The 13,601-nt window shown below is 41.1% G+C and overlaps 1 protein-coding gene and 1 long non-coding RNA gene across 3 annotated transcripts in view; one reads left to right on the forward strand and one right to left on the reverse strand.

Moving 5' to 3' along the window:
* Window positions 1-13,601, forward strand: part of LOC309639532 — a 79,154-nt gene that overhangs the window by 26,340 nt on the left and 39,213 nt on the right. The window contains exon 5 of the long non-coding RNA XR_014251707.1: window positions 5,521-5,598. This is a non-coding gene — a long non-coding RNA (uncharacterized lncRNA). The remainder of the gene's footprint in view (window positions 1-5,520; window positions 5,599-13,601) is intronic.
* Window positions 1-13,601, reverse strand: part of ATP2A2 (ATPase sarcoplasmic/endoplasmic reticulum Ca2+ transporting 2) — a 62,595-nt gene that overhangs the window by 8,068 nt on the left and 40,926 nt on the right. For both annotated transcript variants that reach the window (XR_014251689.1, XM_082416770.1), the window contains exons 9-15: window positions 10,650-10,738; window positions 9,924-10,026; window positions 8,922-9,053; window positions 2,915-3,037; window positions 2,596-2,814; window positions 1,564-1,899; window positions 240-460 (exon numbers count right to left, since the gene is read on the reverse strand). Coding sequence is in view for 1 of the 2 variants with exons in the window: in XM_082416770.1 (XP_082272896.1) it covers window positions 240-460; window positions 1,564-1,899; window positions 2,596-2,814; window positions 2,915-3,037; window positions 8,922-9,053; window positions 9,924-10,026; window positions 10,650-10,738 (1,223 nt within the window). In the remaining variant the exon portion in view is untranslated. The remainder of the gene's footprint in view (window positions 1-239; window positions 461-1,563; window positions 1,900-2,595; window positions 2,815-2,914; window positions 3,038-8,921; window positions 9,054-9,923; window positions 10,027-10,649; window positions 10,739-13,601) is intronic.

Raw genomic sequence — 13,601 nt, forward strand, 5'->3', positions numbered from 1 at the left:
TAGTTAATTTAAATTCATTTCTATGTTAAAGTGCATCCTTTGCACACTGGAGCAGCCATCGACAGCCCTCCTGAGGGCCAGAGGAAGTACCTCTACCTTCACAAGGGCCTCCTTCATCTTTCCCGGCCCTCCCTCTCTCCTGCTGCACTAAGAGGAAAGCTGCTGTCACATGAAGAGCAAATCTGGAAAACTGGTCATCACAAGCCAAGGAATACACGTGACCTGTCATAGGGACCCACCAAACAACTTCCCCGACATTGGACGAGATGAGGTAGCGGATAAACTGCTTCATGTTGTTGTATATCGCCCGTCCCTCCTCCACGGCAGCCACGATGGTGGAGAAGTTGTCATCAGCCAGGACCATCTCAGAGGCGGTTTTAGCCACTGCGGTGCCAGAGCCCATGGCAATGCCGATTTCAGATTTCTTCAGAGCAGGAGCATCATTCACACCGTCTCCAGTCTGAAAGGGTTAAAAACCCACCACTGGTTTACACCTGCCACCTAACACGCTGCCAACAAATGCTCAGCCATCCTAAAGCCAGGGAATGACGAATGGAGCTGCTGGGCCTCTGGACAACAGAATTCTCTGGGAGAGAGTTCGTTTTTTTAAGTTGGTGTCATAAAACACGTTTTACCTGGGAAATGTAAAATTGCCAAACGAGCTAATAGGTGACACTTCAGAGGGAAGTGGGACAAAGGGGACTTCAAATTATCTGTATTACTTTTTTACCAAACAGAACACAATATGGCAGTCAAGACAAAATACTTGTATCCAACATGGATAAATCTCAAGTAGAATAAAGGCAGACTTCAAAAATATGTAAAACTATAATATATATAAAGACCAAAAACGGGCAAAAACACTTAAATATTGTCTACAGATACAAAACTATCATTCCCATGTATGTTTTCTATACTTTTACTAAACACCCAGTACTGAATTCAGAATGGTGCTTTCCTCTGGGAGAGAGAAGGGAAGGGGGAGGAGAGAGGAAGGGAGGAAGACAACTATAATAACTGGTTTCAAGCAACAAAATTAAGTTGTTTTTAAGAGTGTGAAGTTTCACAGATAAGCAGCAGAAAGCAAATATGACACAATGTTAACATGTCTCCGTGAAAAAATCAGATGCGAGGAAGAATATGGGAAATGCTTCATCAACAGGTAGCTCTTAAGAGAACACATCACCAGTACATCTCATCTCAGGTAAGGCTATCCAAAACTGGGTGACAAGAGTGTGGATTATGTCCTGAATCAGCTTTCAGAAACATGAGATACAAACGTGTATATTTTAACCACAAAGATAAAAAAAGATATCACCAAATAAATATTTCCCCTGTGACTGATTCAGACTTCCAGGTCTTAAAACTTCTCCAGAATCTTCCATGCATGCAACATACAGCATGCCAACTACTGGTCAATAGAACCCTTGAGAAACAGCCCCAGATCATGACAAAAATAAAGAAGTTCCAAATATGGGAGCTATTACTAAAAATTTAATGGTCAGAATTAGAATCTGCTGTGTTTGTGCAGTCTGTTACCCGTACATGTCTAAAGACACTCACCATGGCTGTAATCTCATCAAAAGACTGAAGAAATTCTACAATTTTAGACTTGTGGGAAGGTTCAACTCGAGCGAAACAGCGGGCATTCAAGCAGGCTTCTCTTTGGGCTGAAGGACTGAGCTCATCAAACTCCCGACCCGTGAAGGCCCTTGATGTCACATCCTCGTCCTGCCTGAAGATGCCAATGCGCCGGCAGATGGCCACAGCGGTGCCCTTGTTGTCACCCGTGATCATGATGACCCGGATGCCTGCCTGCCGGCACAGCTTCACAGAGGAGGCCACTTCAATTCTCGGAGGGTCCAGCATGCCCACACAGCCAACAAAAGTCAGATTGGTCTAGAGTTAAAGAATCACCTTATGTCAAAACAGGAAATTCTGGTTTTTCCTCTAATGTGGACAGCAAAGGTTTCTGCATTTTCTTATGACAGAATTCACACCATTGATATAAATCCAATGAAGAACAGTATTAATTCCAATAAATCAGAAACAATTAAAAATCACTACATTCTTGTTACCAAATAATTCTTTAGCTTTCATAATAATATTCTGAAATGAGGAAAAAAATATACCGAGGAATAAAAACATTTTGATAGTGGCCAATTAGTGGCCCATAGTACCCAAATTTGTTCCCTGTTCAAGGCTTCAGGAAGTCACATACCTGATATGAAAGTATTCCGTGAGCAGAAAAGTAGACGGAATCTCTCCACTTGGACAATTTGACCTTCAGTAACTAACAAGTGTTTTAAAAATAGCCTCAATTTTTAAAACATCTTAATTTACATGAGAGCTGCAAAATAGGTTTTTAGCCTTGATGATTCTACTTTGAAAGTTACAGGCCTGTATTAAGTTGCTAACTGTGTATGTTTGAAGCAGCAGTCTAAATTATAAAGGTAATACATTTGGCCTGCAGAAAAACAAATAACCGCACCCTTTTCTCGGAAAAAGCAACTCATTTGACCTTTTATTGAAGGAGTGCTGTCTGAACACAATGAATGTGCAGGATGTGGGCAAAGAAGCTTTTCATTAGCTAACCTCATATTTAATAAAGTTGGCAGAGTCCTCCAGGTTCATTTCTTCTCTTCTCAGTGGGTTGTCGTGAGTGGCCAGAGCCAGGCATCGCAGTGTGTCGCTGCCACTGCCCCATTCCCGAATGACAGACATGATCTTCTGTTTGACTCCAGGAGTCATGGGGACTTTAGTACTTCCAACTCGAATGTGGGTACACCTGTCAATGACACCTTCGGGGGCACCCTGGAAATGTTACAGATTTAGATCAACAATTTTATTTATTAGCTCACCCAGGATTCCAATCCTGGTTAAGAACATCTCAACTGCAATCTGCTGTACTTGCCTTCACAAACATTTTGCTCATTGATGTCCGACTTGGTTTGTTTGGTGTACAGTAAACCGACATCGATTTTCTATCACGTGAAAACTCTAGAGTAAATTCTTTTTTCATCAACTGTTTAATGACCTATAAAGAGAACATATATGCAATATTATTGGATGGCAATTTCTGTACATTTTTGATTTGTTAAACATTCACTAAGTACCTATTATGTGAAAGGCAATGGAGATACAGCAACAGACAAACAAGTTCTCACCCTCATAAAACTTACCCTCTAGTTTGGGAAAGACACACTAGAATGTGAAAGTAGATTATAAGTGCTACGGAGAAGAATATTGAAAAATAAGCAGGGAAGAGACAAAATTATGTATGATTGCGCTTTTACATAACGTATTGAGAAGGCAGTATTTGAGTAAAAATGTGAAAGATGTGTGAGTGTGGCAGAGAGAACAGATGTGCAGGCTGACGTGACCTGGCACGTTCAAGGAGCCTCCAGGCCAACATGGCTGGAACAGAGTTTGCAAAAAAGAAGTGAGAGGTTAATGGCAGGGGTGGCAGAAGCAGGTTGTAGGATCTTAAAAGTCAATGTAAGGCATCTGGCTTTTTTAACAGGTGAAACAGGAAGACAATGGAGGGTTTCGAGCTCTGGCAGTTAAGTATTAGCTGAAGCAGGGGCAAGGAACACCACTTAAATATTCTAAATAGCTTTAGATAGTTAGTGGGTACTATATTAGATGTCAGCACATGGACAGTATTTAAAAGTCATGAGGTGAGAAGAGTTAAAGGGAGTAACTGCAGACAGAAAAGGGCGAGGACTGGGCCCTGGAACCTCTTCACCTCTGGTGGGATGTGGAAGATGCAGCCAAGGAGATGGCAGGGGACAGGGGGCGGGGGAGGGAGGAGAACGAGTGAAGTGAAGGACTTTCAAGGGGGGAGAGACTGACAGGATTAACTGACAGCTCAGGTAAAACGAAGACTAAGAACCTTCAGATTCAGATTTGGACTGTCTATGTATACAACCATGTTACCTACAAAATAAACATACTTTATCCTTCCCAATTTTTATATCTTTGATTTTTCTTGCCTTACTGCATGAACTAGGACTGCCAGTACAACACTGAATAGAAATGTTGAAAGTAGAAATTCTTCTTTTGCCATTAGATATGATGTTAATTTTGTGTAAATACACCATCAACTTGAAGATAAGTTTGTTGAGTTTTTATCATGAACTGAGATTAAATTTTATCAGATGCCTTTTCTACATCTATTTAAATGATCTTACGTTTTTTTGCCTTTATTCAATTATGTGGTGAATTACACTGATTTCTCCCTAATTCAGACAAGTATTTAATAATAACTGTAGAAATCCCAAAGAACCTCAGCATCCAATGTAGGCAATTACGAGTGGACTGAAGCCATCCTCTCAGCAAGAGTTGCCCCAAGCAACAAAGACAATCACTATGAATTCTACATTATTTGATATATTACTTATGTATTTAGTTTCCATTAAGCATTTGTACCAATGACTCTAGGAAGACTGAAAGAATGGGTAGTGATTCTGAGTGAGGTGTGGACCTCGGCGCCAGATACATCCTAGGGGGAGAGAAGAACAAAGCCATTGCTTCCAGTATCAGGGCTGTGAAGATCAACAGTCCTATTCAAATGGGCCACTAGGCCTTAAAAAGCTGGTCCTGCTCTATTCACCTCTGTACTATGAAAGGTTCTTGCTTTCGGGGGTGGGAGGAGTGGGCAAAAGTTCATTTCTGGGAATTTTCAGTGAGTGAGCCCCATGACAGTCATTTCTGATCCCTTCACTCAGCTGCTGTGGCAAAAAATGAGGCAAAGGAGGGCACAGAGCAAGAAAATACTTAGACCGCAGACTCTTACAGAACGGACACTCCTGCCCTTATCTGCAGTGGTCATTACAATTAACGTACCACTTTTTTAAGTTCCATGCTGCTACTTGTTTCCCTTCATTGAGCAGTTACAGGTCTAGAATCATATAATTCTAAACCTCAGTCTCTGTGAAGCTGAATCTTCGGGTTGCTTCTGAGGGGTTTAGTCACACCAACTAATAATAGAGCTGTCAGACAATGTGGCTTTGCAAGGATTGGCCCCCTGCTTAATGACAATTGGGGTGAATTCCCTATAACAGAAACAAAGGGCCTGGATGTCTATTTCATGAAAACCATGTAAATCGGGGCAGGATGCCATAGGAGCTGCCCAAGACCCTCACGGCAGTGAGACTGTTAGTTGTGAAGCACAAATAGGGCGACTATACTTCAGCTGAGACATCCTCCACGCCGGTGCGAGTTTTGATTTCTCGGGATAGTATAAAGGAGGCAAAACAATGTAAAGGAAACAGAGTGCCAGAGCAGAAGTCCAGTTCTGCCTCACCCTGTCACCCACCTTAGGCTGCCTGTGCCGTGTGGTGCCACCCTACTCCCCCAAAACACACTGCCTCCTAATCTGCCCTGGATATCCAGGGGAGGATGAAAGAAAGGAAACGTAGTGACAGCTGACAGCTCATTTAGTAGAAATGAGTCTTGCTTTTGCATAACTAGGAAAGGCTATATTTTTTAAGTTCCCATTTCTCCTTATTCTACCAGGAAACCCTGACTACAAATCAAAGAAGTGCTACAAAGAGGAGCCTCAAGCACTAACTGGCAGCCATTTGGAGATGACAGGTACTAAGAGATTACGTGTAGTAGAACCCAATTCCAAAGAAATCTAAGCTCCAAGGCTGGGAGGCAGCAGGTACTGGGAATAGGTCTGGAGACCCACCATAGGTCCTCCTGGCTACAGCACCCTGCACTGCACGAAGATGGTGTTCACCCTGGTGCAGAGGGGCAGGCGTGTTTCCAGGGTGGTGGATTGTGGGGGTGGGCCCAGACAGAGACGCTGGGGCCTGACCTGCTTCCTTCTTAGGTACCTTCTGCTCCTGCCTGGCATCACAGTCCCTTCAACCCGTCTTCTCTGGCTTCTGCAGTTCCCATTTCTGAGCTTCCTTAGCTCGCTTCTTGGCGCCATGCTTCTTCTCTTCCTCTCGTTCCACTTGTACGTGCCGCTGCCTGTTACTCTGACCTTCGTGTGTTATAACATCTTGTTTGCACACTGCTTACGCTGCTTCTCATCTAAGCAACCACTCACCACTCTGGCTAGGACAAAGGCTGGATCTGTCCTGCAGTAAACTGTCAGTGGATTCTGTGTCCTCGCACACTTGGTACTGCTGGACCTGAGTAAAACCACCTGCAACAGAGGCTGGCAAACACTGGCCATCTGGTCAGCCTCCAGCTCCTGGGTCTCCTCAACAGACTGGTCCATCCTGCCTGCCACTTTGTTCAGCCCAAGAAACCCAGGCTCTGGGGCTCCGACAGGCAGGGGGAAGGCAGCTGAGGAGCCACAGATTTGTCTAGTGTCTAGGGCAGACACGCCTGCACCCTGCAACACTGCCACCTCACTGAGCTTTGAATGTCAATGGAGTTGTGGTAATTCTGCTCAAATATAACACGTCAAAGTTTTGATATATTACTAGACTCAATCTGCTAATGTGCTGAGAATCTCTACTTCTATCGATATATCATGAAGAATACTAGCTTGTAACTTCCTTTTCTTGTCGCATCCATGTCAGGTTTTGGTATCAGGGTTATGCTGGCCTCATCAAATGAGTTGATAAGGGTTCCATTTTCTGCCTTTTGTTTTTTTGTGGCCATGCGGCACAGCTTGCAGTGAAAGCACCGAGTCCTAACCACTGGACTGCCAGGGAACTCCCCCAAACTGGTATTTCTTTAGCGTTATGCAGAATTGGGCCTCAGGAATTTTTGTGGGGTAGATTTTTAATTATAGATTCAATTAATATAACAGACACAGGATTATTCCATTTTTCTGTGTCAGCTTAGAAAGCTGTGTTACTGAAAGGACTTGTTGATTTCTTCTACGCCGTCAAAATTGTTCAGAATAGCTTTCTGATCTTGTCTTTGCTATTTCCCTTCTACTTGTATTTGATTTGCTGGTTTTCTACTTTCTTCAGATGGAAGCTTATTTATCTTTTTGTTATCAATTTCTAGTTTAATTCTTTCACGGTCAGCGACCGGCTGTATTTCAATCCTTTGTAATTTGTTGAGTCTTGCGCTTCATGGACCAGCAATATGGTCTATTCTGGTGAATGTTCCTTATGCATTTGAAAAGTATATTGGAAGTAGCACGATACGGACTTCCCTGGTGGCGCAGTGGTTAAGAATCCGCCTGCTAAAGCAGGGTACATGGGTTCAAGCCCTGGTCTGGGAAGATCCCACATGCCGTGGAGCAACTAAGCCCGTGCACCACAACTACTGAGCCTGCGCTCTAGAGCCCACGAGCCACAACTACTGAAGCCTGTGTGCCTAACACCCTTGCTCCACAACAAGAGAAGCCACCGCAATGAAGAGCTCACCACAACTAGAGAAAGCCCGCATGCAGCAACGAAGACCCAACACAGCCAAAAATAGATAGATAGATAAATAAATTAAAAAGAAGTAGCACAATAGAAATAAGGGTTGGACTGAGTATATTTAATATACAGTGTTGTTCCATATCCTGATTTTTCAACTGCTTGTTCTGTCAATTTTTGAGATAGATGTGTTAAAATCTCCAACTCTCATTGTGAATTCATCTACTTTCCCTTTTATTTCTGTCAACTTTTGCTTCGTGTACTTTTTAAAATTTTTATTTATTTATTTATCTTATTTTTGGCTGTGCTGGGTCTTCGTTGCTGCATGCGGGCTTTCTCTAGTTGTGGTGAGTTCTTCATTGCGGTGGCTTCTCTTGTTGTGGAGCAAGGGCGTTAGGCAGACAGGCTTCAGTAGTTGTGGCTCGCGGGCTCTAGAGTGCAGGCTCAGTAGTTGTGGCTCACGGGCTTAGTTGCTCTGTGGCATGTGGGATCTTCCTGGACCAGGGCTCGAACCCATGTCCCCTGCACTGGCAGGCAGATTCTTAACCACTGTGCCACCAGGGAAGTCCTTGCTTCATGTACTTTAAATGTGTTAGTAGTACACATGCATAAACAATTGGACCATTTAGCACAAGGTCATGGGCAACTTTGACAAGAGGTTTTGATAGACGAGAAGGAGGCAAAAGCTTGACTGGAGTGGATTCAAGAAAATGGGAAAAATGAAACAATACAATACATAAAAACAGCTCTTTTGAGAAATTTTACTGTGAAGGAAAAGAAGCAGGGTGCTTAAGACAAAAGAAAGTTTTTAGATAAAAAACATACTATTGGGCTTCCTTGGTGGCGCAGTGGTTGGGAATCCGCCTGCCAATGCAGGGGACACGGGTTCGAGCCCTGGTCCGGGAGGATCCCACATGCCGCAGAGCGGCTGGGCTCCTGCGCCACAACTGCTGAGCCTGCGCTCTAGAGCCCGTGAGCCACAACTGCTGAGCCCATGTGCCACGGCTACTGAAGTCTGCGCGCCTAGAGCCCGTGCTCTGCAACAAGAGGGGCCACAGCAATGAGAGGCCCGTGCACTGCAACGAGGAGTAGCCCTCACTCGCCGCAACTAGAGAAAGCCCACGTGCAGCAACGAAGACCCAACGCAGCCAAAAATAAATAAATTAAATAAATAAATTTAATTAAAAACAACAACAACAAAAAAAACATACTATTATTTCTCTAATGAAGATCCAGTAAAGATGGGAGATTGATAAGCAGGAAAGATGTTGGGGCTTACTAGACAAGGAGCAGCTGGGTTTTGCTGGGAGCAAGAAGAGTCCATTTCACAGCACCAGGGGAGACGGCAGACCTTATGGGCACAGAGGCTGCATGTGGAAATTATCCATTGATTACTTTTATTTTCGTGGTCAAATGGCCAGACCATTTTACCTTATAGTGAGTATGGGGAAGGAGATATTGCAAGTTTGAGGAAATAAGGTATATACTAAGTTATCTAAGAGAGTAAGAGAGTGAGCAGACTAAGAATATATGGTCTGAGTGATGGGCAACATGAATAAAACACTAAGCTCAAATACTGACCGAGTTGCAGGCATTTGCTCGTTCTATTTTAGAAAGACCCTTCAATTCAGTATCAAATACATTCATCTTCTCTACCAGGCAAGTGAGAGCAGTCTCTGTAGCTTCTCCAACTTTTTCATACACACCCTTCGCCTGTAGTAGTTAAAAGCATACAAATTACAAAAAGGGAAAAGTAGTAAATTTTCTTTAATAAAGACTTTTTCCATAGGTGGACAATCTCTCGTCCATCGTACCATTATTCTTTGGGCCATTTTATCCTATTCTGGAGCATATGATCCAGATAATTAAAAATAAACTCAAAGCACAGGTGTGCATTTTATCTTTTTCTAATAATTAGGTCTTTCATTTCCCTTAACCATAAGAAGCCAATAATCACAGTATTAGTTCAAACATAGCTTTCAAACAGTATTTGTAATTCCTTGTCATTATTTATCATTCTACAGAGTTTACATTCTGTTTCTGTTGGGGACTGGCTTGCCTTTAGAAACCGAAGAATTTATCTCACTGTTTATAATTAAAAAGGGAGGAAAAAAAGGTTTTCTGTTGGTTAAATTTTATATTATATCATCATCATCATCATCAAAACAACCTTCTAAGCCTCAGTCTGTCCTCTAGGACATAATGTTACCCATCTTAAAAAGCAAGGTCAAAAAAAAAAAAAAAAAAAGCAAGATCAATACCCTATACTTTCAGGAAAAAGTATCCTGGGTTTTAATCATTTATAGTAACTAAGCTATACACAGAAGAGAACATCAGTATGCTACAACTCCTAGTTAAGTAACTGCAATGCTCAGTCACAGAGAATATATGAAAGGCTCCCAACTTCCTTTGGGTAGGGTCATGCTGGCTCTGATAGAGATAGGCTCTTAATGGAAAGGGAAAATAAAACCAGGAACCCATACTTTCAAAAAGGGAGGAAGGAAGGCTGGATTTTCATTCCACCCACCGCACCCTTGAACTACGAACAGCCAGGTCTAGTTTCTCATTTGTGAGGAGGCTTACCTCATTGTAATCCAAAGCAGAGTCATTACAGAGAGCACAAATTGTTGCCAATTCCACAAGACCATCATATTGATGACATTTCACTGGTTTATCATCTTTATGTCTGTCAAAAGAAAAAGTAACTCTTAGAACACACTGTGGTCATCTCTATTGATTTTTATTTAATTATTTACTAATAAATAGAATTTTGTGGACAACGGACTGGCAAGCATTCAAAAGAAATCTGATGCTGGAGACAGAATGTTTCTCTGGTATCAATAGTTAATCAGTAAAGACCAGGAATTCTTAGTTAATGAAATTCCTCCACCACTGTTATCAATGAAAAACAAACAGGAATTCCCTGGTGGTCCAGTGGTTAGGACTCGGTGCTCTCACTGCCAGGGCCCCGGGCCCAATTCCTGGTCAGGGAACTAAGATCCCGGAAGCCGTGCAGTGTGACCAAAAAAACCAAACCAAAACCAAAACCAAACCAAACCAAACCAGAAACCCCATTTGAAAATTTAGGCTTCAAAACATGAAAAAGGGTCACTGGCCTATACAACCTGTAATATCAATTTCAATTTCCAAAGTATGTATTATCAATTTTGTTTTTAAAGATAATGACCTACTCTGATAAACATGAGCCACATTAGGAAAACTGTCTGAACATTTTAGAGACACTGCAAGTCTATACAAGCACCAAACTACCAGAGTGGAGCCTTTAAAAGACAAGGAGGGATTACTCACATTTCTCCGATAGGTGCATATGTTGATCCAGTTATGGTAAACTCATTAAGGGAACAAGTATCACTGTCAACTTTGTCCAGAATGAACATCTACAGAAAAAAAAAAGCTAAGTGTTGAAAAGGTATAAAAAATATGCTAGAAAAAACATATAACTTTTGCTAAGACAAAAAGTATCAATGTTGATGAAAGTGATTAACTGAAGCTCAGCATGAGGAATATTGTCCCTTATTCCAACTGGACACCATTAAGACTGCCTCCCCCATCCTCCTAACAGTCCGAGAAACAGCACCACCGAGGAGCTGAGTAAATAATAAGCAGCAACAGCACCAGACACAGAAGAGAACCCATGTGAAATCTGAGTTATGAGGACTCTGGGTCAGTCAATTCCAAAGACTCAGCAGTACTCTTTAAGTTTTTTTCTTTTTTATTAATTTTTATTTATTTATTTATTTATTTATGGCTGTGTTGGGTCTTCGTATCTGTGCGAGGGCTTTCTCTAGTTGCAGCAAAGCAGTACTCTTTAGAATGCTCAGAATTCCAAATTTCAAATGGCTGGCTGAGGAAGTAACATAGGTATTCCTGCCTTAGAGCTAACAGTAAAAGCTTAGGAAGAATAAACTCACATTTCAGAGTTGCATAAACACTCCCCAAGTAAAATAAGACAAATTGCTTCTCTACTTCTTCCTACTTATTTTTATTGTGGCAATAGCTCATTTTCTATGAAGCTGCACAACTACATGTATACAGTAAGGAGCCCGCAGAGCTGAATGAACTGATGCTACCAAGACAATACAGATGGAAGCATGCTTAGGAAAAGAATTCTTAATTTTACAGAATAATAAAATGACATAAGCTAGTTTCTTAAAGATGGCTTTTTTTTCTTGGTTTGCTTTCCAATTATAATTCAGAAGTCCAGTTTGGAATGATCAAACCATTCTACAATAAGGAATTTTTAGAATGTTAAAGTGAAAAAGGGCCATGTAATGCTTTAAAAACATCTTTTCAGAGCATTCTGACTCATATTCAGTAAGAAAATCTGCTCATTTTTATTTTAAAATAACTTCTTTTGCCTCATAAGATTTGCTTATTATATAGCACATATTTTTTTCCCCCACATCTTTATTGGAGTATAAGTGCTTTACAATGTTGTGTTAGTTTCTGCTGTACAACAGAGTGAATCGGCTATATGCATACATATATCCCTATATCCCCTCCCTCTTGAGCCTCCCTCCCACCCTCCCTTATCCCACCCCTCTAGGTCGTCACAAAGCATGGAATTGATCTCCTTGTGCTATGCAGCAGCTTCCCACTAGCTATCCATTTTACATTTGATAGTGTATGTATGTCAATTATAGCACATACTTTTAAATTCCAAAAGCTTCATTTCAAAAGTACACTCAGAACTAAATCAACCTTGGAACTGAACTAAAGCTATGAGTAAGAAAAAACAATTTTTTAAAAAATTAAAATATACAATGGGATTTAAAACTGTGATGACTCCTGATAAAAGGTGCTAGTTCAAACACATATAACTGGTGTGTCAAATGAGGAAAAGATTCATGTCCAAGGTCACATGCAGCAAGATCACCAATCCCTACAACTTCTTTCTAACAGAAACAACATCTAAAAAAGGAAGCTTGGCACAAAGCTCTTTCCAAAGATGTCTGACATTTACAGAAGAGGAAACAAAGGACTAGAGAGGTTAAAAGATGTGCTCACAGTTACACAATTATTCAGTGGAAGAGAGAGAACCAGGTTTACCAATGTTTCCCATCAGAAAATTCAACTTTACCTTTCTAATAAAAGTTGTGTGACCCTCGGACACGTCGCAACTTCTCAGAGCCTAAGTTTTCTAACCTCTTGAGCAGGATTACCATACGAGTCAAATAAAGTCACATGTGAAAAATTAACTGCACTAAGCCTTATCAAAGCCAGTTGGCATTATTATTACTATACACCATGCCATTTCTTCAATGACACTGTTTATAAAAGTGGAACTCTTTGGGTCTATACCAGAGTCCAAAATATTCTAAGACATTCAGAATTCTAACCCACACCAACTCAATCTGAATGCACATGGGCATTTTAGACTGCAAGCCAGTAAACCATTTAGAAACTGTATGATGAAAGTATCCCGAAGTCAAGGGCAGTTATGCAATCCACTGCAAGAAACCTCCTGTAGAATACTGATTAGCATCAGCTTTCTGTCGCCAAAGGTAGAACAGAACAAAGAGGCAAGCTATTTCTTCAATAGAACATTTTAAATCAAATCATTTAAGGGAAAATATAAGAACAAAAACATTTTTTATCATGAACTGTGTTTTAGTCTTAGTTTGAAGTCTGAAGCCGCCCCAACCTTACCATTTTTTAAAGATTACAATTTCACACACTGCTTTACCTTCATGGACATAAGGACTATTCTGAGGAATTAAAGCTTACAGTCTAAGTTTAAACAATTTCCTGGGGGAAACCAAACAGGTAAAATGAAATTCCCTTTCTCTTCCCCAATCAATCAGCTTTTAGCTGACAACTAGCTTTTAGCAGATTCGTCCAACATTTTTTGGTTCCAAGGAAAGAGAACTTAGGTAGCTCAGTTACACCCTGCATCTACTCAAGAAACTCAAGACAAGCTAGAAGCTTACCACTTGAGAGAACACCCCAGTGTGTTTTAAACACCTGTCAATTCACTCTAAATCTGGGTTTTGGACAACACAAAAAGTTGAGGGTGTGTATATCAAAAAAATACCATGAATATAAATTTGGCAAGAAAAAGATTCCGAGGGTTCAACTATTAAAACAAGAACAATTTCCAATGCTAAAAAAACATTAACTAAAAACCTGGAGATAAGGCCAAGGGGAGGATGGCATGTCCTTTCAATGTCATTCAGAAGCATTACTTAAAACAAGCACACTCAAAGATTTAGTGTTTTGGAAAAATTTAACATTCTTTCA

This window comes from Balaenoptera physalus (assembly GCF_965194825.1).
Source record: "Balaenoptera physalus genome assembly, chromosome: 12".
NCBI lineage: Eukaryota > Metazoa > Chordata > Mammalia > Artiodactyla > Balaenopteridae > Balaenoptera > Balaenoptera physalus.